General features: G+C 42.4%; 1 protein-coding gene and 1 pseudogene across 29 annotated transcripts in view; both read left to right on the top strand.

Moving 5' to 3' along the window:
- The window catches only part of PLEKHA7 (pleckstrin homology domain containing A7), a 260456-nt gene that overhangs the window by 129847 nt on the left and 102829 nt on the right, over positions 1–27780 (top strand). For 25 of the 29 annotated variants that reach the window (XR_013523322.1, XM_078340689.1, XM_035264207.3 and 22 more), the window contains one exon: positions 27106–27189. Coding sequence is in view for 19 of the 29 variants with exons in the window: in XM_035264207.3 (XP_035120098.2) it covers positions 27106–27189 (84 nt within the window). In the remaining 10 variants the exon portion in view is untranslated. Of the gene's footprint in view, positions 1–17922; positions 18171–27105; positions 27190–27780 lie in introns of those variants that run through there. The other 4 variants (XM_078340690.1, XM_078340688.1, XM_078340685.1 and 1 more) reach the window with 1 other exon arrangement.
- LOC108593819 (cytochrome c pseudogene) lies at positions 14571–15138 on the top strand (annotated as a pseudogene).

Here is a 27780-nt window from a genome sequence, read left to right as displayed (position 1 = left end):
GAGACAGGGTTTCACCATATTGACCCAGCTGGTCTCAAATTCCTGACTTTGTGATCTGCCTGCCTCAGCCTCTCAAAGTGCTGGGATTACAGGCGTGAGCCATAGCACCTGCCTCATCCTCTCATTTCTTTCTTGCCCTTTGAGTCTCTTCAAGGACCACCCAGTTGTTAACAATCACAATGTTTTATACAATTTTGTGTACAATTTTATTTATAGGGAAAAGTTCTGGAGGGCAGTGATAAGTGGTTATGTCAAGTTGAATAGGAGCAAAGGGAAGAAATATAATGGGGTGTCTATGCTCTTAGATCATTTGTTCCATTTTATTGTCCAAGTATAATTGCTTATGCCAGTATTTCATAGTCTACTTGTAACCTAGTAAAACACCTCATGAAAGTTACAAGGCATTAACAGAATGAAAATTCACTCTAGCCTCCTCCTTTCCACCTGAGCTAAGGGCAGAGTGAACTATGCATATGTTTTTTATAAACAAGATTTATGGATCAGCGAAGTGAAATTTATTGAGTTCCAACTGTATGTTTGAGAGCAGAATTTCCTATCATGCAATCAGAGTAAAGCTGAGGATTTACAACCTGTGAGAGCCTTAAATGTGTTGAGTTATTTTCCCATTACACATTAGGTTGGAAACTTGGAGTGTGACCTGGATTTCTCTGGCTGGACAGTGATACACTATAGGGCTTAAAGGCCTTCCCATTAATTGTGTGCATTTGTGTTTGTCTGCAAGTGAGGTCTAGGCACCTTCCCAGCTACAGAGGGGAGTGAGGTGAAGAGCAGCCCCCCTAAGTACCTGCCTCCCACACCTTATCCAGGTGAGCTCACAGACACTTCCTTGCCCACTCCTAGCACCTGGGCTCCCTGCTGACACCTGGGACCAGTAAGAGCAGGCCAGGAACAGCTCACAATTATGGTAGAAAGAAAACTCAAAGAGTAAAGTTCAGTTCATGCTCTTACCACTTATAAGGGCTTTTTGCCTTTGGGCAAATGACTTATCTTTCTTAAGGTTTTTCTGCTCTGTAATGGAAATAATGCTATCTACTGCACATGCTTATGATGAATATTAAATGAAAATCATATGGGAAGTACATATTCCGGTGCCTGGGACATAGTAGGCCTTTAGTAAAGATCATTACCTCTTTCCCTGTCTGCTTTTCTTGTTTGCTTTCCCTTCCCCAGGCTGCATTTCTACACTGAGTTGGCAGAGAAAAATTACCTAGTTTTCTCCACTTGTAATTAGAAGTCACCTGTTAGTATTTTTATTAAAATATTTTCTCATTTATGCAAAAGTTTGCTCTATATTAAATACATTTCCCCAAAGTAAAACCCATTGAATCAAAATATTGTTTACTCTGGAAAACACCATCCCAGAGCTCTTGGCTGTACTTGCCCTTCTGCTTTTCCATTTAGATTTTAAGATCAGGTTTGCGAAGATTCACAAAAACCTATGAGATCTTGATTGGGTTCACATTGAATATATGTTAATTGAGGGAAAAATCAGCATGTTTACAGCATTGGTGTTTTATAGCTCTCCTTTCATTTAGGGCTTTAAAAATGTTTTTCAGTAAGGCTATATTTTTCCCCATGAAAGTCCTATTAGAGGTTCATGCAGAGCAGAGTGATCAGCATAGGTGTGGATTTTAGAGGAGCAGTTAGGTGATCTAAGGACAGTGAACTGGTTGAACAAAGTCTAGAAGCAATGAGGCCAGTTAGGAGACTGTTGGACCAGTCCAGGTGAGAGATGATAAAAGCCAGGATTTAGGGCTGTGAGAAGGTAGAGGAGCCAACACATGTGAGAAACACTTCCTAGGAAGCGTGGACAAGACCTCCTTAATTCTTTCAGGGAAAAATATGGAAGAGTACTTGCTGCTATTAATAATAGCTCACTATGGACTGGGCAGAGTGTTGACGTGTTCCATTCACCCTTGCTTCTCCTCGAAATGCTCCAAAGTAGGGACTATTATTTCTGTTCTCCAGATAAGGAAACTAAATCTCAGAGAGGTTAAGTAACTAACTCAAAGTCACACAAGAGTACAAAGCAGGTATTTAAGTCCAGGTCTGCTCCTGTCCAAAGGCCACTGAATACTCAGATCTAATCTTGGGCTGTCTCAGAGTTTATTGAAAGTACTCTTTGAAAATATACCAGATCTTTTGAATTTTATGACTGAAATAAAAATGACTAAAACCCTGTTCTCAATCATAGAAAACTAAATTGGAATGTTTACCTAGTTTCATAATGTTTGATAAAAGATCCAGACAGATCTGAATTTATGAGATCTATAAAAATTCGAGTTATTGAGAGGGTGGGAGAATGGGCTTTAGGGATGCTAGGATGGATGGATCATGTGACTCTATGAAAAGCAGCAAAAATATTTTTGAATTCTGAAAGTGTTCCCCATCATGTATTTCTGGGTAACGTTTTGTGGATGTTTTTCTTCCATCAGTCAGGAAAGAAAAGGAATGGTCTTAATTAAAATTTCCATTGTCTTTGCCATAGAGGAAGGAAGCCTTTTGGTGGTTGTCATGGTGATATCTGAATGACATTGTGTAAATGGGTAGTGATTGCCACCCAGAGCCCTGAAATGAGTGATTGTCATTTTCCTTGCCCCGAGAGGCTTGCAGCACCAAACTGCACATTTCCTTAATCGCCTTTTGCATTCACATTTGAGCCAAATGTGTGTGCAAGCAAATGCTCTCCACTGCGGCTACAGTTAGAGTCGTAAAGTCTGAAACCCTATTTCTAATTGCTTTGTGTTCCTGAAGCAAAATGGCATATGTGAGGTTCTCATGAAAACTCTCAGAAGGTAATTAGGAACTTCCAGCCTTTCACATGGCACAGCGGGACAGTTTGCAAGCCCCCTCCTCCTCACAGGCATTCAGAAGTCTTGCCTAATACACCTTCTCTGCAGGCAGCCCATTTAAAGTCTCGTGTACTTAATGCATGGCATCTCTAAAAGCTGCCACTTGCCACTAGTCCCCTGCTCCCAGCCAGCACACTGGAGCCATCATGCTATAGGCTGGCAGAGTGCGGCTGTTTCTGACAGTAAAACTAGGCTCTTTTGCTGTCTTTGGGGTTTCTGCACAATATGATTGAGGTGTAAGAAGGAAAATGGGGAGGAATGGGGCTGTGCAGCTAGGTAATGTGATGGGTTTCTTGAAGCTTGGTCTGAAGGAGACAGGATGATGACGTCTCTCGCCCCCACCTGTTCTGTAGCCTTTCATGCAGAGTGGTATTGTGACAAAGAGCAAAGAATTTGACGTTAGAGAACCTCATTCACTTCATGGCTCTACCCTTAGCTAACTTTTTTAACTTGGGTGAGAGACTTAACCTCTTCTGTGAAGTGGTAATAGGGTCAGTACTACCTCTCCTGGTCACTGCATTGCATGAGCTGAGGCTTTGGCAACTGTCAGTGCTTTATGTGTAAGCTGTACATTCTAATCGATTGGCTGTTCATTATGATGGAGAATCAGAGTCAACAGAGAAGCAGGGCAAGCACAACAATCGCAACGAGGCAGTAAATGTCCTCTCTGTGTATACACAAGCAAGCTCTTAGCCTCATATCAGAGAAGGCATCTAGGGAGAGGTGACCCTTGTACCTGTCTTAAAGGACAAAAGCCAGAGAGAAAAGGACACGGTCCTCAAGAAAAGGCAACAATGTGTGCAAAGATACTGAGGCATCCCTGGAGCCTGGGTATCCATGTGGGAGTGGTGAGCCATGAGGCAGGAAGCAGGTAAGGGGCATTGTTTAAGAAGTTTAGCCTTTTTCCAGAAGGTAATAGGAACTACTAGATGATTTTAAGGCTGGAAATGGGCAACTCTTTGAAGGATCGTAGAAAGAGAATTGGGAATAGGTGGGTAGGTGGGTGCAGAGATAGGATGATGGGCTTCGGGACAGTTGCAGTCATACCACTGAGTGGCTGTGGGGATGGAGAGGATGGGCCAGGTTGGGGATATAGGAAGTAGAGTTGACTAGTCTTGATGACTGATGGGGAGTGAGGGGAAAAGGTAGGATGCCTTCCAGCTTTCTAGGTGCCATGACTCTTGGCATTTGGGGAGGGACAGCTTTTCATTGTGCAGGATGATGTTTAGCATTCTGGGCTCCTTCCCCATCAAATGCCCCACAAGTTGTTGTGATAACAAAAATATCATAGCCATTTTTCCAATTGCTCCTTGGTGACTTTCACCAAGATGGGGAATAAAAGAAAAGAAATAGTTTTGAAAGAGTGGGAACAGTTCTACTTTGGAATATGTTGATTTAATGGTGCCTAGAGGACATCTTGGAAGAAGTGTCTAGTAGGTAGTTGGATATAGGGATCTGGGGCTCTAGAGAGTGGATGGAACTGAGAGAGACAACTTTGAGTCATAACCAGGCAGAGCAGGAGCTTTCCCAGTGAAGATATTAGCCTGAAAGGCAAATGGGCACCAGAACCTTGGGAACAATTGTGCATCTTGTTTACTCTTCTGAGCTGGAGAGAACTGATGGTATTTGAGGGCTGTTTTATAGGGGAGGAGAGACTGAAGCTTGTCAAGAGCAAATTTTAATAAGTTTCTCTCTTAATCAATTTGGGCAGATTCTCTTCTTGGCTCAGCCAGTGTCCACATGAGGCTAAGGAAAAGTAGATTTTGCCCCTTTAAGTTGAGGGCTTGTTTTGTGGCCAGCAAGACCAAATGTCTCAATGACTAGGCTGTTACTATCACTACCTCCCCTTGGATTTAGAGAAGTCTTTGTGCATTAGTAAGGCTTACTGTGCATCAGTAAGCCCGATACAGTTTGCTTTTTTCCCTGCAATGGCAGATTTTTCTTTGGCGCCCTCTGTGTTCTTGGTTCACTGATTAATAGACACTTGAGGAATTGCAGGGAGACGTTTAACATGCATCAGATACCATCACTAGCAGAGAAAGTGATTCACTGTGCTCTCTCTCTGCTGTCTGCATCCCTCCCTGCCGACACAGTTTGACGCTGGGGAACAGAGTCTGGATCTGGAAAGACACAGTATAAATGTGTGATTCAGAGTCAGTGATGTGCAGCTGTTGCCAAACTAGGAGGTGCTCTGGAGAGGTGGGTGGTGGAGTGGAGGATTCTTTGTGCTCCCATTTCTTTATGTTACCTTCTTCAGAGGTAGGAGTCATTCCAGGTTAAAGGTCAGCAGTAAAGTCTGGGTTCTAACCTACCCATTTCCAGCCAGTGCCCATGCCTGATTGCTGGGACTTCCAGACATAAATGAAGAGGGCCAGTGATTCATTTTCAGAGTTTGGAAGCTCCTAGTAAGAATAGCTTCTTATATTAAACCCTTACCCTGTAGAGGAGTTTTTTTCTCGTCTTGGAAGTGTAAGGAATTGGTTTGGCCATGTTGTCTTCACGGGGAATAGTTCAACCTTTGACTCCACTGCTGAAGTCAATAAGCCTCGATTTGAATCCTGGTTCTGTACCTACTAGTTGCGTAATCTTATATAAATCCCTTAATTTTTCTGATCCTCATTTTTTTTCATCTGTAAAATGGAGATAATAATAACTACCTCCTAGGATTTAATATGGTATGAGAGAATGCCTGCAGAGTGCCTGGAGTATAATATATATTGTGATATGTATATAATATGTTCATTGAGGTTGTCGTTATGGATCTCTCTCTTTTACCTTGTGTGGTTCTTTATCCACTCCCTTCCCTACCCGCAGTTTTGGATATCTGCAGGAGAAGTCTGGCAATGGCATGGTAGACTCTGTTAGGGTTGTGGGGAGTTGGTAGGTTTTCTGTAGGGAGAAGGGACTCCAACAAAACCATGTACCCTTACCATTCACCTTCTTCATTTCAGGCACTATTTAGGAGATTTTTACATTACACTACCAGTGTAGAGCTGTGATTGGGACCTAGTTCTGGCTCTAAACCCACACTCTTTCCACTGACTATTTGATGCCTTCTGCCCACCCCACCACTTTGCCTTGCATCTTGCAAAGCCAAAAAGAAAAAGAAATACTAGAATAAAATCAGAAACATCTGATGGGATATTCCATTTGGGCACAGTGGTGTGCTCAGTGGAAACTCCAGGTACGTGAGGTCCTGAGGGTCAAGCGTCGTCTTCCTGCTCGGTTCCTCTAACTGGGACTCCCTTCCTGAATGGGCATCATTAGGAAATTGAAGGGGAAACTGGTTTGGGTGGGGAATTTCCAAAATCATCTCATTTTGCCCTTTCCTAGAAGTGAGATAGTGAGAGCCCCTCCTTGATTAGATGTCCAGTCTTTCCCCCATGCCTTGATGCTGGGATGGTCCCCCTTCCCTGGGTCATAGAGTGATGCTGGGCTAGGGAGGAACAAAGTCTCCCAGGACCCTGGCAACCTCCTCCTCCCAAGCTCTTGGGCCTCTGGAGTCTCTAGACCCCAGTATTCCATTGCTAGAGGACCAGTAGAAGGGGCAGTTGTTAGGAGGAGGTTTTGCCTAGCCAGAGGTCCCCAGCAGGGTGGGCTGAAGGATGCTTCTTAAACTGATTCAGGACAGCATCACCACTGGAAGCATCTGCAAGAGGCTCCTTTCAGTGGAGCCTCCGGAATGTGGTCAGGCTATTTTTCTCTCACACTCCATGGATAACTTAATCTTTTCCAAACAAAGACCCTGTGCTTTAATTCCTCATGAACATCCCTTGGGCTTTGGGCACTACTAGCCCTCAGATCTGTGTGCTGATACTTTAGAGTACAGTCCTGGTTTACGGAATAAGTGCTAAATATCAGGATTTATATGGGTCATTCCATGCTGCACACCTGCAAATGAGCTCATACAGCAGACTTTTTGCCTGTTCTTGGTTTTCTCCTTCCATTACTGCTCTGACCTCAAGGCAATGGGAAAAGTTACCAGCTGTGTCTTCCTTGTTGAGGGGCGGGGGCAGGTATTAGAGGTACTAGAGAATCACATCCTTCTCTGTCACTACTTTCTCAGCCCCAACAGTGTGGAGGTGACACTGAGAGAAAAGAAATCTAATAACATTCAGCTGCAGGGCAGCACCAGGGTGTCAGAGCTGTAAGAGCTCCCTGTGTTCATTATCTCCCATCTTTTCCCATTTTATAGATGACATAAATGAGGCCCAGAAAAGGAAAGCCACCTGTTTTCTTTCCACTTGCCTGGTATTCTTGTTTACCTTGAACAAACTAAATGCCCATAGTAGGGTGCAGAGGAGATGTCATGATGCAGGAGAAGAATTTGGCTTCTAGACTTGGATTCCTATAGGATTCCTAAACCCTTTCAGAATGTATGGCCTTGGACAAATGATTTCACCTATCCTATGCCTGAGTTGCCTGAGTTAAGATGATAGTATTTTGTAGTGTTGACATAACCATTAGAGATAATACATGCAAATATTGCAAGCAGTTACTCACAAGTGGTTTGTTAGTGGATACTGGTCATATTGGACTATTAGAGCTAGAAGAGAAAGCTTGAAGGGCCAAACCCTCATGAATGGGATTAGTGTCCCTATACAAGAAGCTCTAGGGAACTTGTTTGCACCTTCCACCATGTAAGGATGCAGCAGGAAGGTGCCATCTACAAGGAGTGGGCCCTCACCAGATACTGAATATGCTGGTGTCTTGATCTTGGATTTCTCAGCCTTCAGAACTGTGAGAAGTAAATGTATATTGTTTATGAAATAAATAAATAGAGAGTTCAATATAGATACTGTCAATTTCAATGTAAGATTCCTGGCTGGGCACAGTGGCTCATGCCTGTAAATCCCAGCACTTTGAGAGGCTGTGGCAGGTGGATCACTTGAGCTCAGGAATTTGAGACTAGCCTGGACAACATGGTAAAACCTTGTCTCTACTAAAAATGCAAAAAAAAAAAAAAAAAAAAGGCTGGGCCTGGTGACATGCACCTGTGGTCCTGGCTACTTTAGACGCTGAGGTGGGAGAATTGCTTGGGCTAATGGGATAGAGGTTACAGTGAGCTGAGATTGTACCACTGCACTCCAGCCTAGGTGACAGAGTGACACCTTGTTTCAAAACCAAAACCCAAAATAAAACAACCACCCCTGCAGAGCTGTGACCACCTACTCTTACTGCCAGGCTTCTGGGAGTTGGCTATAAGTTCTTAGCTATTGCTCTGTATGAGGCCTTGGTTCTCTTTATTCATTATACATATCTCTTCATGCTCAGGATCTCTGTATCCTAGCCACATGTTTCAGACATCTCTTGACTCACATAGTTGCCAAATGATGAGTTTTATGAATTCATAGATTCACAGAGCTGGAGAGGAGCATAAGGTCATCTTGGCAGATTGCATGCTTGGGGTTTGGATCTTTCCATTAGCAACATCCTTGCCAGATGATATTTTTGGCCCAGGCTTGAAAACTTCCACCAATGGAAGGCAGTTGACCAGTGTGATGTTCAGAGTCTCTGACACTGTTGACACTCAGTTCCTTGAAAAATATGCCTCTCAGTGACTCCACCCACTGATCCTAGTTCAATCATCTTGAACCTCAGGGAACAAATCCGATTACTTCCTGTCTTGATAATCCTCTAGTGATAAGGACAGCAGTTGTGCCCCCTGAGTTTTTTGAAACCTTAAAACTCCAGTTGCTTCAGTGATGTAGTGTTGACCTACTTTAGCCCTTCACAATCCTGGCCTGTCTTTCCTGGACCTCCTCTAGCTTTCCTCTCTGGGCTGCAGGTATGATTCCTAGAAGCAGATACATAATTGAGTGGAGTCTGATCAGTTTAAAATTGAAGAACATTTTACTCCCTTGTTTTAAACTCAGTACTACTAAGTGAGCCCCAAAATCCTAGTGGCCCTTATGATAGGTTTTCCATACTGTTGACTAATTGGATTTGTAGTAAGTCAAAGCCACTAAACTAATAAAGATTCTGTATTCATTTCCTGTGGCTTCAGTAACAAGTTACCACAACAGTAGTATAAAACAACAGAAATGTATTCGCTTACAGTTCTGGAGACAAGAAGTCCAAAATCAATGTGTTTACAGAATTGCTTCCATTTCATGCCTCTCTCTTTGCTTCTGATGGCTGCCAGCAGTTCTTGGCATTCCTGGACTACAGAGGCATCACTCCAATCTCTGCTTCTGTCTTCGTATGGCTCTCTCCCCTTCATATATTTTATATGCCACTCAAATCTGGACAACTGATACTGGATTTCCACATGAGGTCTCTCGACTGCATACAGAGATTCCCAGCTCCAAAATATATTTTTTGAGGCAGAGTGTCATGGCTCATGCCTGTAATTCCAGTGCTTTGGGAGGCCAAGGCAGGTGGATTGCCTGAGTTCAGGAGATTGAGACCAGCCTGGGAAACATAGCAAGACTCCATTTCTAAAAATAAAATACAGTAAAATAAAAAGTCAGACATGGTAGCACTGCACCTATATAGTCCTAGCTACTCAGGAGGCTGAGGCAGGAAGATCACTTGAGCTCAGAAGTTTGAGACTGCAGTAAGCTATCATTATGCCACCCACTCCAGCCTGGGTGACAGAGTAAGACCCTGACTCTAAACAATTTAAAGAAAAGCCTGTAATCCCAGCACTTTGGGAAGCTGAGGCAGGGGGATCACAAGGTCAGGAGTTTAAGATTAGCCTGGCCAAGATGGTGAAACTCCATCTCTACTAAAAATACAAAACTTAGTCTGGCATGGTGGCAGGCACTTGTAATCCCAGCTACTCAGGAGGCTGAGGCAGGAGAATCACTTGGGGAGAACCCTGGGGAGCAGAGGTTGCAGTCAGCCAAGATCACGTGCCACTGTACTCCAGCCTGGGTGACAGAGTGAGACTCTATCTCATAAATAAATATATTTTTTCCATACTTTTAAGCTATATATATATATATATGGTAGCACTGCACCTATATAGTCCTAGCTACTCAGGAGGCTGAGGCAGGAAGATCACTTTATATATATATATATAAAATGTATAAATGTAAAAATATCTATTTTTTACATACTTTTAAGCTATATATATTTCATGTTTGCTAGTGGAAATTAGTCACTGGAAGATGGATTTTAAGGCAGGACATTAATTTTAAAGCATTGTACGATTTTTTTTCTTAATCCTTGTTTTCAGGAACCTAGTGTTAGTTATGGTTCAGTAATAGCTGTTAGCTCAAGCAATGTCTTAACCTTTCCAGGCCTTGGTTTCCTCATCTATGCAACAAATAGATTGGATGAGGTGAGCTCTGAGTCATTTTCAGCCCTGCAACTCTTAATACTGTTATTTCTGGAAAGTAAGAGTTACCATCTGTAATGAAATAGGTCTCAATTTGTTTGTTTTATTTACTGTTGTTGATTTAAAGTCTGTTTTATCTTATATAAGTATAGCTGCTCTCACTTGCTTTTGGTTTCTGTTTACATGGAATATTTTTTTGTAGTCTTTTACTTTGTAAATGTCTTTATCAGTGAGGTGGGTTTTTTTGTATACAGCATTTAGTTGGATCTTGTTTTTAAATCCATTCCACCAACCTGTATTTTTTAAGAGGAGTATTTAGTCCTTATATGTTTAAAGTTAGTATTGATATGTAAGGTTTGTTCTTGTTATAATGTTGTTACCTCATTGCTTTGCAGTCTCTATTGTGTAATTGCTTTATAAGACCTGTGAGTTTTATACTTTCATGTGTTTTTATGATGATGAATATTGCCCTTTTGTTTCCATGTTTAGAATTCCTTTGAGCATTTCTTGTAGGGCCAGTCTAGTGGTGAAAAGTTCCTCAGCATTTGCTTGTCTAAGAAACATTTTCTGCCTCCTTCATTTATGAAGCTTAGTTTAGCAGGATACAAAATTCTTGGCTGGCATTTTTTTCTTTAAGAAGACTGGAAATAGAACTCCAATCTTTTCTGGTTTGTAAGGTTTCTGCTGAAAAGTCATTCTTAGTCTGATAGGAATTCCTTTTTAGGGGATTAGACACTTTTCTCTTGAAGCTTTTAGAATTGTTTCCTTCATGTTGACTTTGGATAGTCTGATGACTATATGCCTTGGTGAGAGTCTTCTTGTAATGTGTCTTCCAGAAGTTCTCTGAGCTTCTTGTATCTGGGTGTCTAGATCTTTAACAAGACCAGGGAAGTTTTCTTGAATTACTCTTTCAAACAGGTTTTCCATGTATTTTCTTCTTCTCTCTCTGAATCAACCTATAACTTGTAGGTTTGGACATTTTATATAATTCCATATTTCTAAGAGACTTTGTTCATTTCATTTTTTTGGGAGGGGATGTGGTTGACTCTTGTCACCCAGGCTGAGGTGCAAAGAGATAGTCACATCTCACTGCAGCTTCAACTTTGCAAGCTCAGGTGACCCTTCCACCCCAGCCTCCCAAGTAGCTGGGACTACAGGTGTATGCCACCATACCCAGCTAATAGTTTGTATTTTTAGTAGAGATGGGGTTTTGCCATATTTCCCAGGCTAGTCTTGAACTCCTGGGCTTAAGCAATCTAAAATCCTTTCTTCTGCTTGGCCTAGCCTATGTTGAAGCTCTTTGACTGTATTTTGTGAGTCCTTCAGTGAAATTTTCATATTCAGAATTTCTGATTTTTAAAAATAATACCTCTCATCTTTCATATGCTGAATTGTTTTTCTGATTTGTGTTGGTTTTCAACTTTCTCAACTTGGTGTAATAAACAGAATTTATAGCACCTAAGACAGGTTATCTTTTGCTAATCTGAATCACAAAAATGGTCCTTTTGTTCATCTTTTGGCAGGATATACAGAAACTAAGCTGTTACACACACTTTAAAGCCCTTAATCTCTCTTCTTGATTACTTGCCTTTTATGCATAAGACACTAGGGGATTGGCATCTAGTTTGTCTCAAATATTTGTTAAATGAATGAAGAAATATGCTGTTGTCACATGTTATTATTAGGGGCAAGTAAAGCAATATCTTTCAGGTCTGACTATGTAGTAATTGTGAGCATTTTAAGATTTCTTTTGAGTACCTAACTGAAACAATTATTATTTTTTAAATGGTGGCAACTTTTTGCAGTTGCTTTCTGGAACAGTTTCCTTATCTGTGATGTGGACAGCTGTGGAGGGCTGGACTCCAGTGCCTGTGCTATAAACACCACAGTAGACTATGCTTTTCAAGTTGGGAGAGGTCTGTGATTTTTGTCCCAGCTGGCACCTGGTTAGATGCTTTTCTAGGATCCCCTGCCTACTGTTAGTGGCCTCTTTGGGTGGCCATCAAGGCTGCATCCACTGGTACCACTTTTCCTTTGGATTCTTTAGGGATAGAATTGTTGGTCATGGCTTTCTAGATTTTTCACTGCGTGGAAGAAACAGTCCGTTGGCTGGTTTGGGGTTAACCTTTTCAAAAGCTCAGTTAGAGAAGGTAAGAGTGAGTCCATTCACTGTTACGGAAAAAAAAAAATTTTTTTAAGATTTTTGTGACAGGGAAAATTCTGGACCAATTTTTGTCATCTTTCTTTAGTTCCTTTTTTTTCCCTCCTGCCTCAGCCTCCCAAGTAGCTGGGATTATAGGTGCCTGCCACCACTCCCAGGTAATTATTTTTTAGTTTTAGTAGAGACGAGGTTTCAATGTTTTGGCCAGGCTGGTCTCAAACTCCTGACCTCAAGTGATCTGCCTGCCTCCGCCTCCCAACGTGCTGGGATTATAGGCATGAGCCACTGCATCTAGCATCTTCCTTTAGTTCTTACTTTGACATGTGAAATCTCTTTTTTTTTGAGATGGAGTTTCGCACTGTCACCCGGGCTGGAGTAGAGTGGTGTGATCTTGGCTTAATGCAACCCCTGCCACCTGGGTTCAAATGACTCTCCTTCCTCAGCCTTCTGAGTAGCTGGGATTACAGGCATGTGCCACCACAACCAGATTTTTGTATTCAGGGTTTCACTATGTTTGCCAGGCTGTCTCGAACTCCTGACCTCTAGTGATCCGCCTGCCATGGCCTCCCAAAGTGCTGGGATTACAGGCATGAGCCACCATGCCCAGCAAGAAATCTTTATTTTTTTTAAAACAGATCTTCTTCATGAAAGGAAGGTATTCTCTAGAATCAGTGGTGCTGGTACAAGGTAGGAGTTACAAACTCAGATGTTTACAGAGGGTTAGCAGATAACAAAAAGGCAGCCTGTATTTATGCTCTTGAGTTTGTTTTTGAAGTACTCATAATAATCTGTTTATATTTATAGAAATTTCTCTATTGTAAGAAAATTATAAATGTTAGATGCAATGATAGATAACACTAGGTGTTCACCCTCAACATTGGGAAGCGACAGGGAGTGGTGAGGACTACAGGGAAATAAAGATCAGTCTACTTCTCATTGGGGCCCTATGTTGCCACAGTTTTTGTTTTCCAAGATAAATTCAATTTCTTTGGGTTGTTTTTTTTTTGAAATGGAGTTTCGCTCTTGTTGCCCAGGCTGGAGTGCAGTGGTGTGATCTCGGCTCACTGAAACCTCCATCTCCCAGGTTCAAGCAATTCTCCTGCTTCAGCCTCCTGAGTAGCTGGGATTACAGGCATGTGCCACTATGCCCAGCTAATTTTGTATTTTTAGCAGAAACAGGGTTTCTCCCTGTTGGTTAGGCTGGTCTTGAACTCCCGACCTCTCCTAAAGTGCTTGGATTATAGGCGTGAGCCACCGCGCCTGGCTTTTTTTTTTTTTTTTTTTTTTTAATAGACATAGTCTTGCTCTTTTGTCCAGGCTGGAACACTGCAACTTCCACCTCCCAGGTTCAAAGGATTCTCCTGCCTCAGCCTCCTAAGTTGCTGGAATTACAGGTGCCCAGTACCATATCTGGCTAAATTTTTTTTTGTATTTTTAGTAGAGACAGAGTTTCACCATGGTAGCCAGGCTGGCCTCGAACTCCTGACCTCAGGTGATCTTCCTGCCTTGGCCTCCTGAAGTGCTGGGATTATAGACATGAGCCACTGTGCCCAGCCTAAGCTGAATTTCTGTATGAAATTTTTCTATTTTAAAACTTTGGCTGAATTTTTACAATCTGAGTAGCTCAAATAAAACTAATTTGGGGGACAAACTGGTTTTCAGGTCATGAATTTGAAGCCTCTGATACATATTGGGACAATTGACATATGGATGGGCCTGTGAATCGTCTCTCAGAGGGCTGGTGTGGTGTGGGAGTCCTAGGGAAAACTGTGTGTGGAGGGGACTATGTATGTTTATCCTTGGCCATGGATATGGAGGAGCCCAAGATATATGTGTAAAGTAAAAAGCAAGTTATAGAATGATAATGTACAATTTTATTCAATTTATGTAAGTTTTTTCCTAAAAATATGTGTATATAAAATTTTGAGTACATAAAAATTTCAAAAATGCAGAACCCAAAAAGGATATACAAGAACCTGGTAAAGGTAGTTGCCCCTGGGATTGATACTGAATTGGAGGCAGGAAAAGGAACTGCTTTTGAGTTTATACCCTTCTGTAGCATGCAGTACTTAAATAATTTTTGAAAAGTAAAATGAAAAGAGCTGTTGGGAAGTATAATTCCTATATATTACAATTGAGGAGTTTTGCTATATATGAATAGCGAAGTGTATAAGCCTTCAGTGCTAAGAACGTTGAGGAAGGAAGGATATCAGAGTGGTCTGGAATGATCAGGAAGGGCTACAGAAGAGAAGGAGCCTTGAAGATTGGGCACAGATCCTTAGGGAAGTGGACAGCAGGAGCCAAAGTGCAGAAGTAGAAAAGAGAAGGCAAGAGAGTGGGACGTTCGGCTTCTGAGCGGTAACCTTTGTTGTGCTAATGACAAAAAAGAATTAAATATGGGTGATGTTGAGAAAGGCAAGAGGATTTTTATTCAGAAGTGTTCCCAATGTCACACCGTGGAAAAGGGAGGCAAGCACAAGACTGGGCCTAATTTCCATGGTATCTTTGGGTGGAAGACAGGTCAGTCCTCTGGATTCACTTACACTGAAGCCAATAAAAACAAAGGCATCATCTGGGGAGAGGATACACTGATGGAATATCTGGAGAATCCCAAGAAGTATATCCCTGGAACAAAAATGATCTTTGTCGACATCAAGAAGAAGGGAGAAAGGGAAGACTTAATAGCTTATCTCAAAAAAGCTATTAATGAGTAATAATTGGCCACTGCCTTATTTATTACAAAACAAATGTCTCATTACTTTTCTATGTGTACCATACTTTAATAGATCTCATATACCAGAATTTACATCATGAGTGACTGACAGAATATTTTGTTGGGCAGTCCTGATTTAAGACTAAGACTGGTTAAATGAATATGTTCAGTGTTTGGATTTTAATAGCAATTCCAATTTAGTAAATTCTATCACTGTTTACCTCTTCTAAAGATAGGATTAGACTTCGTTAATAATGTTAAACTTTTCGCAAAGATGGTGAGGGCCATCTTAAAACTTACTGGAGATTGGTTTTATATTTAGATTTATATAACTGGTTAGCTGAATATATTTAATTATGGGGGAAATTCCTTCAGTGTCTCAGAACCAAGCAAGATTCACCTGTGTTTTGCATTCATTTGCCTCTTAAAGGCAAGGGTTGAAGATAAATGGGTAGCAATGGCTATTTTATATTTTTGGCCTTAACTATGCCAATCTAATTAGAGTTTCCTGTATTTAAAATGGTTCCTTTTAGTTATTGAAAGGCATTTTGTGTGGTTTATATGTAATATCAAAAATTATTTAACACTTCACATATTTTATAGATGATCTATAAGGTCACATGCTTTTAAAATAGTAGCCAATTAAACTTCACTCTTGGATTCTTTACAATCTAAGTCAAACTAAGTTATAATTTAGGATTGTCTTTAAAAACAGCCATTCAGAAACAAAACTGTATAACTGCTGTGTATTTGTGATTGGGAATGGTGCTTTTGCCAACCTGAAAGGATTAAAGTAGAGAGATATACACAAATTTAAAAATGATGTGTGATCATAAGACTTAAGATAATTAAAAAGAAAACCAGAGATTATGAAAAAGAAAAAAAAAAAGAGAAGGCAACTTGGGGACTGGTGGGCAGTTAAATTTGACAGAAGCCAAGAGTATTGGGAAGCAGTGAGAGATAGAGAGTTTAACACTGAGGAGCCATGGAGGGTGTTTACGCAGGAGATAACGGGACAAGAGCAGTACCCAGCATGCTTAAACTGGCAACAAGGATGAGGGAATTTGTAGACAAAACCACATGGTGGCAGCCTCTCATGTGGTTCCTTCTGGCTCCCAAAATAGTTGTTACTAATTCCTGCTAGGGTGTTTCCTGGTGAACAAGGTTTATTCCTGTATAACTGATGAATAAGCTCCTTGCATTTCCTGTTCTTCCACTCTCCAGAGTGTGAGTCTTGGAAGCTTGCCAACCTCTGCTGGTGCTCGATGTGGTTTCTCTACCTCCAAAGCCAGTATGTCTCCCAAGACATTTTGGAGGTTCTATGGAGCAACTAACCATTGACTGACGTGCAGCCACTAGAAACAAGCCCACTCTTTGGAGTTAGGCAGATCTGGATTTGAATTTTGACCTTGTCACTTGCTTATTGTATGATTTTAGAATGGCCCTTGACTCCTTTGGGCCTCAATTCCTCATCTGCAAAATGAAGATAATATGATTTACCTTCTAGGGTGTTAAGGGTTTTATGCCTTTTAGGTTGACACATAGCAAGTAGGTCTTCTTTGCTTTTCTATGACAACACCCACTCTGAGCTCTATATGTATGTGTGTGTGTGTGTGTGTGTGTGTGCGTGCACGCGCATACGCGCATGTGTGTATATATGTGTGTGTGTGTGTGTGTATGTGTACTTAATAGGTGTTGGATGCGTGGGCTTTGTGCTCTTAAACCTAATCGAGTCTTTATAGTGATTGACTTGTGATTATGTGATTGATTAGGTTATGTCTGTAGGCTAGGGTATACCTCTTCTGTGACCAAAACAGTTCTGTCCAAGCAAATGCCCTATGTCAGGATGGCTTATGAGTTATTCATTCATTCTGCTATGGTAGATCAGTATTTTGTAGGGCTTGATGTTTAATAAGCTAATTTGGGAAGCCTTCTTTAAAAATATATAAAATTGCAGAAAGCATGTAAACACATTGGTAGGGCTCTTCCTGGGACCCTGGAGGGGGCTTGTGAAAATGAGGAGCTCTAAAGCTTGAGCCTTTTGGTTTTACAGTAAATCTTCTCCACATTTAAAAATTTATAGACCATTCACTACAGGTAGTATTAGAAGTTATGAAGGATATGGAGGTTTCTAAAAGAGAAAAGATGGATCCAAGTTTTAGTGATATAGTCATCCTACATAGACTCAGGACAAAATCCCCTTTATTTTTTTCATTCAACAAATATTTATGGAGTACCTACTATGTGCCAGGCACTATGCTAAGCCCTGGTACATAGCTGTGAAAACACTAGTCTCTGCCCTGTGGAGCTCATATTCAGATGTCACCTGCATCGTGACTTGTAGACCTATGTAGGTTGCAATGAAAAGAGCCACAGCGTTGATCTGTGACTTTGGTTCCTGGTTTCTCTTTTTAATCCCTCTGCCCTTTTCAGGCCTGTTCTGGGAGTGAGTGACACATGGTTAAATTGGTGCTGAGAGAACCTTAGCCATCCCAAGCAGTGATGAAAGAATCATTATTACCAGGGAAAGTGGGTTTGCTGACTTGTAACACTCAAACCCTTCCCTGCCCTGACTGGTATGAAATATTGATAAGGAGTCATTGTTTCTTCACCAAAGATAGGCTCTGTTTTGGGGCTGATTTCAGCTCAGTATGGTAGGGCAAACCTGAATGAGCAATTTGTTCTGACTCCAGAGCTGTAGGTAGGGGTGTTTCTTTATGTCTTGGTTCTAGAGGGGCAGCCAACCCCACAGTCTCAAAGAACAGAAGAATTGGATTCTAGAGACCTAAAGGGCTTACCTGGTTGTTTACCTCTAGCCACTGCTCCCCTTGGCCACAGTGGGGCAGTGACTCAGAGCTGGAATTATGTTCCTGCTTGGTTGCCAGATTTTGGTGGGGGGTGGAGAGGAAGGAGAATGAAGGAGCAGGAGCAAGTGGCTGCTGGATTTGTAGCACCTTGGGAGGCAGCTGCTCAAGAACCGAAATTGAAAGAGAGCAGGCAGGCTGGGAGTCTCCCTCCCTGTCTGACCTGAACCTGATTTTGTAAGGCTCCACGGCTGGGGAAGACACTATCTGAACATGGAACCCAAAGGGAGAGTGAGTGTGTCAGCTGCCTTTTCCAGAAAGAACAAGAGAGCAGGTTAGTCCTGTACTGGTTTCACCGGGATTCAGTTTGCTGTGATATATTCTGATTCATGAAAGTCAAGTAACGCCTGAGAGTTTTCTTCAATGGTTGGGAGCACCTACAGTTAAATAAAAACAACCACCATCCAATGTAATTGGGCATAAACAAGACATAAGTATCATTAACTACACCTCCCTGTTGTTATTACAAAGAATATTTTGTTGGCAAGTGAGGTCGGGGAGGACATGTTCTGCCTCTGTCTCTTTGTGTCTTCAGTTGTGTGTGGTGTTGTTACATTTCAGTCTGTAGTTCTGTGGATGGCAGTAGTTTGAGATGAACCTCAGCATCTTAAAATGCTACAGCTGGAAGGAAGATCCTTGAAACATCTTCTGCTCCAGCCTTCTCATTTTACAGCTGGGAGCCTGACTTATTTAAGTGTACTAAATGGAAGCATAAAACTGGGTGTTCTGAGATTGGAAATGTTTCCCAGGACATGTTTGAAAACTTCTATAGAATGCGACTTTTCTCAGGCTGCAGTTTCTGAACCCCGTCGGGGGTGGAAGTGTGGCTGGTGGAAGGCGCCTCTTGATCTTAAACCACTTTGTCTGCCAGGCGAGTTCTTTAAATAGAAATTTAAACAGGAGGCTGGGTGCTGTGCCTTAACTCAAAGGGAAGAAAAGAAAGCATGTTCTTGAGCCTCTGTCCTAGAGCAGGTTAAACATGCTGGAGTCTGCAACATGGAAAAAGGCAAAACAACTCTATTGGAATGCATTATTAGAGCGAGCAAAAGATAAATAAAGCAGGCATTGAAGGTTGGAGTGTCTACTGTGGGCTGGGACGTTATCAGTATTTTTTATAACAAGGCAGGGTTGGAATTAATCTTTTCTTTAGAGATAAACTCAGAAAAGCCACTAACTCACTCAAGGTCATGCACTACCAGTGTGTGGCAGAGCTGGAATTTGAATTCGTTTGTGTGACTCTGATCTGCCTGGTCTTCATGCAGGCCTTGTAGGGCCTTTCAAGATAGAGTGTCTACCTGCACCCCCCATTTTACAGATGATTGAGTAGTTGCTTGGACTGTGGAGCTGGCTGATAGTGACAAAGCTGGTACTTGGCTCCTGTCACATTGCTTCTCTGCTATGTTCCTTTAAAAGAAAATTAGGGAAGGGCTTTCTGGGTTTGATTTCCTCATTCTATCAGGAGCTTGGCTTTAGTGGTCTTGTGGCTACTGGGATCCTGTGAAATCAAAATTAAAACTTTCTATTCACCAAGTAGCCAGGGGGCCAGACAGGCTTGCAGTGTGTGGGTGACTCAGTCAGAAGAGTACTTTGCAGAATGGCCTTTGAGTGGATCTGGAGAACTCTGGAGAACTCAGAAGAACCTAATGAAATGGAGAGGTTTGCAAATCATGCCAGAAGTCTGTAAAATCTAGAGCTTGGGAAGGACAGGACAGACTTCCCTCTTTGGAAGTTGTGAGCGTTATAAGTTTGCTCAGTTAATTTTGTGACTCCCTCATTTCCAGCTCTGCCTGTGCCAGGCTCTGTTCCCTTTGGCACCTTTGGACACCGAGCAGTTACTAACTGCCCCTCAGGTGGGGGTCTGGAGTTTGATGGGATTTCCATGTTGCTGCCCACGTTGGTATGGAGTGTGTGCTAGATGTAGACAGTGTGGGAGTGGGGAAGGCCTAGCCCTGCTCTATGCTCCCCAGGGCTGGTGCAGTCGGTGGTGCATTGTGCTGCTGAAATCAGAAAATGACATGGGTTCTGCACAGCCTCTCCCTGAAGGTGATGTGTCTGTGCTCAGGCTGTTTTGAAGTAAAGGAGTTCAAGTGCCTATTCCATGGATATTCTTGTTTCTTTGCTGTAGGAGATACATGAGGAGTAAGTGAATGACTGCTCCCTGCCCTTGGATCTTACTTGAAGGGAGGGGACAGGTAGGAGAACAAACACATGTGAAATAAGCAGAGAGCAATACTAGAGAGGATATAATCAGTCACCAAATTGTAGGTTTCACACCAAAACACTCTCCCAATTCACATAAGGGAGATACAGGTGATGTTTGTATTATCCTCCTGTGTGTTTTTAATCACTCAGTAATTTCCTATTGGGTGTTTACATTCCGTTCTTTGATTCTCTCAGTGGAGTGTTTTAACCCACCTTTACAGAGGTGTGTGGGAAGTTGTAGGAGAGGGCTAATTTCTCCAAATTATACTGTAACATAGTTCAGGAGAGCCAAGGATGAAGTGTTCTTGGCATGTTGGTGTCTCACCCTTGCACTGGCAGTAAGAACAGAAGCCAACCGTCTTCTGATGGCTGATGACTGTTAGGTTCTTATCTGTTACCTGTGTCCAGATTTCTGTAGGGCCAGCTAGTATATTTTGAGGCAAAATTAGCTGGGTGTGGTGGTGCACACCTGTAATCCCAGCTATTTGGGAGGCGGAGGCAGGAGAATCCTTTGAACCTGGGAGATGTAAATTGCAGTGAGCTGAGATTGCACCACTGCACTCCAGCCTGGGTGACAGAGTGAGACTCTGTCTCAAATATCTGGGGGAAAGAGCATCCAGGTTGCAATGACAGCTAGTACTAAGGCTGTTAAGTAGGAAAGAGCTTGGTGTTCAAGGAACAAAAAGGCCAGTGTGGCTGGGCCAGCATGGGCAAGGGGAAGAATGGTACAAGATGAAGATGGAACTAGGCAGGAGTCAAGGCATCTTAGCGTTTTGGAAGCTAAGGTAAGGAGCTTATTTTACTCTGTGTGTAAAGTAGAGCTATCCTCAGGTTTAATGGAGGAGTATGACATGGTCCAGCCTGTATTTTAAAAGGTCCACGAGGCTTCTGGTAAAGAGAATGGGTGCTACAGAGGCCAAGGTAGAAGCAGAAAGAGCCGGTGGGAGGCTGTTGCAATATCTAGTTAAGAGATGAGTAGGGTGCTAGCTGCAGAGATGGAGAGGGGTGTGGATGAATTCAAAGTATGTTTTGTAGATAGAGGCAATAGGACTTGGTTCTGTGTGCCTCACATATTGTACATGAAGGTTAAGGTAAAGAAAGGAATAAAGGATGACTCCAAGGTCATAGTGAGGTTAACGGAAATAGGCAAGCCTGGAGGAGTATTGAGTTTGGGGGGAAAGGAGCTGATTCTATTCTTGCTGCATTAAAATGTACATGTCTATTAGTCATTGCTATAGTCAAGTTACCGTTAGGTTCAGCAAACATTAATTGGGTACCTTCTGTATGCCAGGCATTTCCCAAGGCTCTTTCATGTATGTTCCCTCGTTTTATCCTCACAGCAACCTTTTGGAAGGACATTTTTATCCCCCATTTGCAAATGGAAGAATTGAGCCTCAGAGAGGTGAGGTGGCTTATCTGGTTTGAACCCAGATCTTCTGACCCTAGGGCTCTGGGCTGACTTGTTGCTTAGGGCAGATGTTGAAGGAGTCTGATTAGTGCTATGTTGATAGCTTCTACTTAAAGAGGGGATGGGGACCCTGCATTGGCTCATTCACACCTGATTCTGGAAGAAGGGCCTGCCAGAGGAATGCCCATGTGCAGTGAGCTGTTGTAAATCTTGATATTGTAAAAATAGTGTGAACTCGAAAGGCAATTTCAGTAAGATTTTCAATCTCCTTAGATGCTCCACATTAATGATGATGTTTTGCATTAAATGAGCAAATTTTGTAAAAGTGTTAAGTAAAATAAGCCACAAGGAGCTTAAGAAACAATTGAGGAAAGGTAGACATGCTGTTTCAAATCTTGATTGGTAACTCTTTACTGTGGGGCCCAAATCAGAGCTGAAGATGAAGAAGAGGCAATTTCTTGTATTCTCAGAGTTTCAATGTCCAGTTTTGAGATCTGACTAGGAGCATTATTAGGTTATCCAGAGTCCTTGGTTTTCTCCAGACACTGGTGTTTAAAACAAAGATAGTAAGTGGCTTTACAAGCCTGGGGGCAGTGCTGAATGTGGCTTCAGGGCTGCAGGGTAACACTTTTACAGTGTTCTGGGAGCCACACTGAGGAACCAGAAGGTCCAGTGGGGCAGATACTGCTGAGCATACCAATGAGAAGATCTTTAATAGAGTCCCTCCTCAGGCTTTTAGGCCAGATATTTTTCTTACATTTTAAGCTGTTTCTTCTCTTTATAGCATGGGCCAGATAAGAGCTAGTGCTGACCGAGCAGATTTGTCACACTTTCAGCATACCAATACCACTACTGTCAGAAAACCAGATTTATCAGCGTGCTCTGACCCCCACTGCTGAGCATCACTCACATAACACCAGAACTTCTTGCCATGCCAAAAAATTGCTGTGCTAAGTAATTGGAACCTTTATGTTTAACCAACAGGAGTCACTGCTCATATTATAATCAAAATCCATATGAATAGAAAATTAATCTTGGAAAAATGTTGCAAGAAACTATAGGATGTATTTACATTTTGACTAGCCCTGTCATTGTAGGTGGGCTCCACCTTACATTGAGCTCAAATCAGTCTCCAGGTCTCCATGGCCCTCACTTTACTCTCTTATCAAGTCTCTTGTGTTTGCTGTCAGACTTCTTTAGGACCTAACCCAAGTCCTTCCTGGCCCAGGACTTGTGAAGACGTGCTTATTTACGTGGATGGTTACCCATAGCTCGCTTTCACAGGTGTTACCCTTCCCTGCCCTGTTCTATCCATGTTCCCTGGTCCTTTCTTAAGTGAGACTGGCTGCCATTCAACTTCGAGGGGCTGCTTCTGGGAGGAAGAGGAGGATTTGAGAGGCTAGATTGCATTTACCTCATTTGCCAAATTACTTTCTCAGTGTCCTGAAGAGAAACAGAAGCCCTTGTGTGGAACAGAGAGAGTTTTTGTGCTCCCTTGAAACCAGCCACTTGGCTCCCAGCCAGGCCATCTCTCTACTACCATAGAGCAAGGTAGCAAATCAGGTTTAAGAGCAGGTATATCAGGGATGTGTCTGTGCCTGCTAAATGCTTGTTGAGACATCGTGATAGGACACGGGACTCTTCATGGGTGTTAGAATCAGGAAATGGAACTGACTGAGGGCTTTTGTGGCGGGGAGCAAGGGACAGCAAATAAAGCCAGAGGAGGACTTTGCAATCACCAAATGGGTTTTGGGGAGCCAGTGTTTAATAGGCAGCCTTCGTTTGATAAGGGTGAGTCTGGAGTAGTGGAAAGAGATCAAAAGGGTGGTGTGTGCAGGGAACACAGGAGCTGACTGCTGTTGTAGGTAAATCTCCATTCTTTGGGGGCCTTACTTTCGCCATTTGGGACCTGGTGTGGTGATACCTAACCAGCTCTTTTAGGTATTTGTGAATATTGAATGGAATCGACCAGGGACCTCCCCTTAGCAAACTGAGTGTGTTTGATCAAAAATGATGAAATTTTGGCCAGGCAGGGTGGCTCACGCCTGTAATCCTAGCACTTTGGGAGGCCAAAGAGGGCAGATTGCTTGAGCTCAGGAGATCGAGACTGGGCAACATGGTGAAACCCCAACTCTGCTAAAAATAAAAAAATTATCCAGGCATAGTGGTGTGCTCCTGTAAGTCCCAGCTACTTGGAGGACTGAGGCAGGAATGTCGCTAAAACCCAGGAGGTTGAAAATGCAGTGAGCTGAGACCATTCCACTGCGCTCCAGCCTGGGTGACGAAGTCAGATCCTGTCTTAAAAAAAAAAAAGGGAAATTAAAATAAATAAATAAATAAAATTTTAAAAAGGGAAATTTAAGACCTCAGTATTCAGAAGGCATTACTTTAGTTCATCTCTTTTCTCCTGGGCTTAAGTGATTCACCTGCCCCAGCCTCTGGAAGTGCTAGGATTACAGCTGTGAGCCCACTACACCTGCTCCGTGTCCCAGTCTTATAATTTATTGACAAAGTTATCTTGTACAAGGCAACCCCTCATTTACTTCATTTTATAAATCTCCTCATTCATAAAATGAAGGTTGATGGTGTTAATACCCCAGATGTGTAAGAAAGTGCTTTGTAAACTGCAAAGCCCTTTAGAGTTAATGATGGATAGTGGTGCTAATGCTTTATTATTATTTCCATTATGAGCAGGGGTTTTTTTTTTTCCTCCAGGTGGAAATGAGGCAGGTTTAGATTTAGAGTTTGCATTTTCAGATTCTCTGGCAAGAGGAGATAAGTTTCTAGAAAAAGCTTGCCTGGTAGCAATGGCTCACACCTGTAATCCCAGCACTTTGGGAGACTGAGGTGGGTGGATCACCTTAGGTCAGGAGATGGAGACCAGCCTGGCTAATATGGTAAAACCCTGTCTTTACTAAAAATACAAAAATTAGCCAGGTATGCTTGCACATGCCTGTACTCCCACCTAGTTGGGAGGCTGAGGCAGGAGAATTACTTGAGCTGAGGAGGCAGAGGTTGTAGTGAGCCAAGATCATGCCATTGCACTCCAGCCAGGGCGACAGAGCATGACTCAGTCTCAAAAGAAAAAAGAAAAAGCTGGGTGTAAATAAAGCCTAACTCTTGAACATGGTGCAAGGATTTTTAAAACAGGTGTTAAGAAGGCCTGCTTCTTGTCCTTATCTTAGATGCTCAGCCTTAACTCTGCTTTTTTTTGGGAAGACTATTCTGCTGGCTGCCAGGGGAAGCCATAGAATTCCACAGGCTTGCCTGGGACCAGGACCAGGGAATTCAGAGGCTGGTTGTGGTTGGGATGGGTGACGGTGTGGTGGCACAGTGCACAGTTGCAGGACTAAGGAATAGTCCTCATGGCCTGTTTCTCATTTGGCTTGTTAGGGTTCAGACCGCTCTAACCCTCAGTGCCCAGGTTACCCAGACACCTGGAGATGGGAGGCTCTGACCAGGCATTAGGGTGGAGTAAAAAAAAGAAAAAAAAAAAAGAAAAAACCAACTTTGTAGGCCTAGAGAGTTTTTCTTTTTTAACCTTCATGATATGCTGACTTAGACATAGTAATTTCTAGGGAGGCTTAGTGTTCAATATGGAGATGGGGCTAATATTTTAACACTACCAAACTGAAGTGATCTATTGACTCTGAAAGCATTTTAACTGTCTGTTTTAGGAACCTTAAAAAAATGACCATGCCCTTTGATTTGGTAATTTTTCCTTTGAGACTTTAACCCAAGGAAAAATTTGAATTGCAAAATTCAAATTACACTGAAAGGGATATAGATTATAATAGTGGAGGAGGCACCTAAAATATCTAGCAGTAGAAGAGTATAAATCTTTCTAGAATGTGAATACCATGGGATAAGGACTTTTTCGTTTACCTTTTATCCCCAGTACTTAAAGGAGTGCCTAGCACACGGGTGCCCAGTAGACAATTTTTTGAGTGGTTATATGAAAAAAAATTTTTGCATTTGGCCAGGCATAATCCCAACACTTTGGGAGACAAGGCTGGTGTATCACTTGAGCCTAGGGTTGAGATCAGCCTATGCAACATAGTGAGATCTCATCTCTACAAAAAAAACAAAAAATTAGCTGTGCACGGTGGCATGTACTGGTAGTCCCAGCCACTCAGGAGGCTGAGGTGGGAGGATCACTTGAACCCAGGAGTTTGAGCCTGCAGCAAGCCATGATCACCCCACTGCCCTCCCGCCTGGGCAACAGAGCGGAACCCTGTCAAAAATTTTTTTTAAAATATTCATATAATAAGACTATTATTAGCCTATTTCAAATAAAGAAGTCTTAATGATATAGGACTTTTTCTATGTTAATAGGGTGTGAAAAAGGAGGACATAGATTTTTATATACGGTAAACTCAGTCTCAGTAGCCTGAAGTCATTCTTTTTAAGTAGAAGAAAACTTAAAACTTGGAAGGGGGAAATACTCAGGGTTATCTCCACATAGTGAGGTCATGGGTGACTTTTTACTTTCCACGTTTTAAAAAATGTCAGGCCAGCACGGTGGCTCATGCCTGTAATCCCAGCACTTTGGGAGGCCGAGGTGGGTGGATCACTTGAGGTCAGGGGTTTGAGGCCAGCCTGGCCAACATGGGGAAACCTGTCTCTACTAAAAACACAAAAATTAGCCAGGCGTGTTGTAGGTACCTGTAATCTCAGCTACTTGGGAGGCTGAGACAAGAGAATCGCCTGAACCCAGAAGGCGGATGTTGCTATGAGCTGAGATCACACCACTACACTCCAGCCTGGGTAACAGAGTGAGACTCTGTCTTTAAAAAAAAAAAGTCTACAATTACTATGATTTTGAAATAAATTTAAATACATCATATTTTGTTTGAAAAAGAAGAGGGTTAGTTTAGTTTATTTGTGGAGCAAAGCAACAGTCTCTAGAGCCAGCTCCTCCTCCCTTTCAAAGAACCAAGCAGCCTTTGTCGTCGCACAAAACACCTACATGCTTTGTTTGTGTCTGTCAGCTTGGTGTGGAAGCTGATCCTTCCTAACTTCAAAAGGGTGATAGAAACTCCACCGTGCTGAAATTGTGCGGGTCATGTTGCAGAGACATGCCCATCCATTTATATCCCATCACTGAAGTGAAGACATTTTGTAGTAGGGAGAATTTTCAGAAGATAGATTTTTTGGGTGGGTGGTTAATTCTTAGAATTCTTTCACTTGGTTCATGGTTTTTGGAAACTGTCGGAAGTGTCATCTGCTTTCCTTCATTCTTGTTTTAGCGCAAACTGTCTTAAAGTGTCTTTTTTTTTCAGCGTCTCAGTTTGCTGGAGTAAGTACTTCATGGAATGTCTCTCCAAGATGCAGTATTCTCTTGGAGACAAGACTTCCTTAGAAGTCTCCCTGTCTTGTAGGTGGGCTCTGGCACCTGAGTTGGAAATTCTTGGGGTTTGTTTTGTTTTTTTTTTAGTGTAGCAGGGTTCTGATGGACTAAGTGTGTCGAAGAGGAAAGGCCCATGTTTCTCCCCCTGTCTTTGATGACCAGGGTCACCAGACATTGCTGCCTGACCGGTGGTATCTGTAAGCCTTCCATTCACACGACTTCTCATCCATCATTTCTCTTTCTCTTTAGCCATAACCAGCAGACCACGGCATTCAGGCATCCTGTGACGGGGCAGTTTTCTCCAGAAAATAGTGAATTCATTCTTCAAGAAGAGTAAGTATTTTTATGTACTCTCCTTATCTGGGCAGAGTATGGGAGACTAAAGGCATTTGCTGAAAACAAAACTTGCTGGATTGTTTTCTCTCTGAGACAGAGGGGCTTGGATTGGCTGATTCAAAGAGGAATATGAGAAGAATTTTATTTTTCAATCTCCAGATTTCTCTCAGTGACAAGAGATGGAAGAGGAGGGATGGTACAGGGATGTGCTGTGTTGGGTATTGTCAGAGCTTCTTAAAAGTTCCCTTTCCCCTGAATGAACCTTTTCTCCTGATACATCTTCTGGCACGTTAGTTCTGTTCAGAGAGGACCCACTCATCTGGGTGAAAATAGAGCTGGCACACATCTGTAGTACCAGATACTTGGGAGGCTGAGTTGGGAGGATGGATTTGAGCCCAGGGGTTCAAGGCTAATAAGACTCCATATCTTTTTTTTCTTCCCTTCTTTTTTAAAGACAGGGTCTTACTTTGTCACCCAGGCTGGAGGGCAGTGGCACAGTATTGGCTCCTTGTAGCCTTGACCTCCCTGGGTTCAAGCAATCCTCCTGCCTCAGCCACCCAAGTTGCTGGGACTACAGGAATGCACCAC

The sequence above is a fragment of the Callithrix jacchus genome, chromosome 10 (genome assembly GCF_049354715.1).
Source record: "Callithrix jacchus isolate 240 chromosome 10, calJac240_pri, whole genome shotgun sequence".
NCBI lineage: Eukaryota > Metazoa > Chordata > Mammalia > Primates > Cebidae > Callithrix > Callithrix jacchus.
The sequence above is the reverse complement of the archived record's forward strand: the minus strand, read 5'-3'. Positions and strand labels throughout refer to the sequence as shown.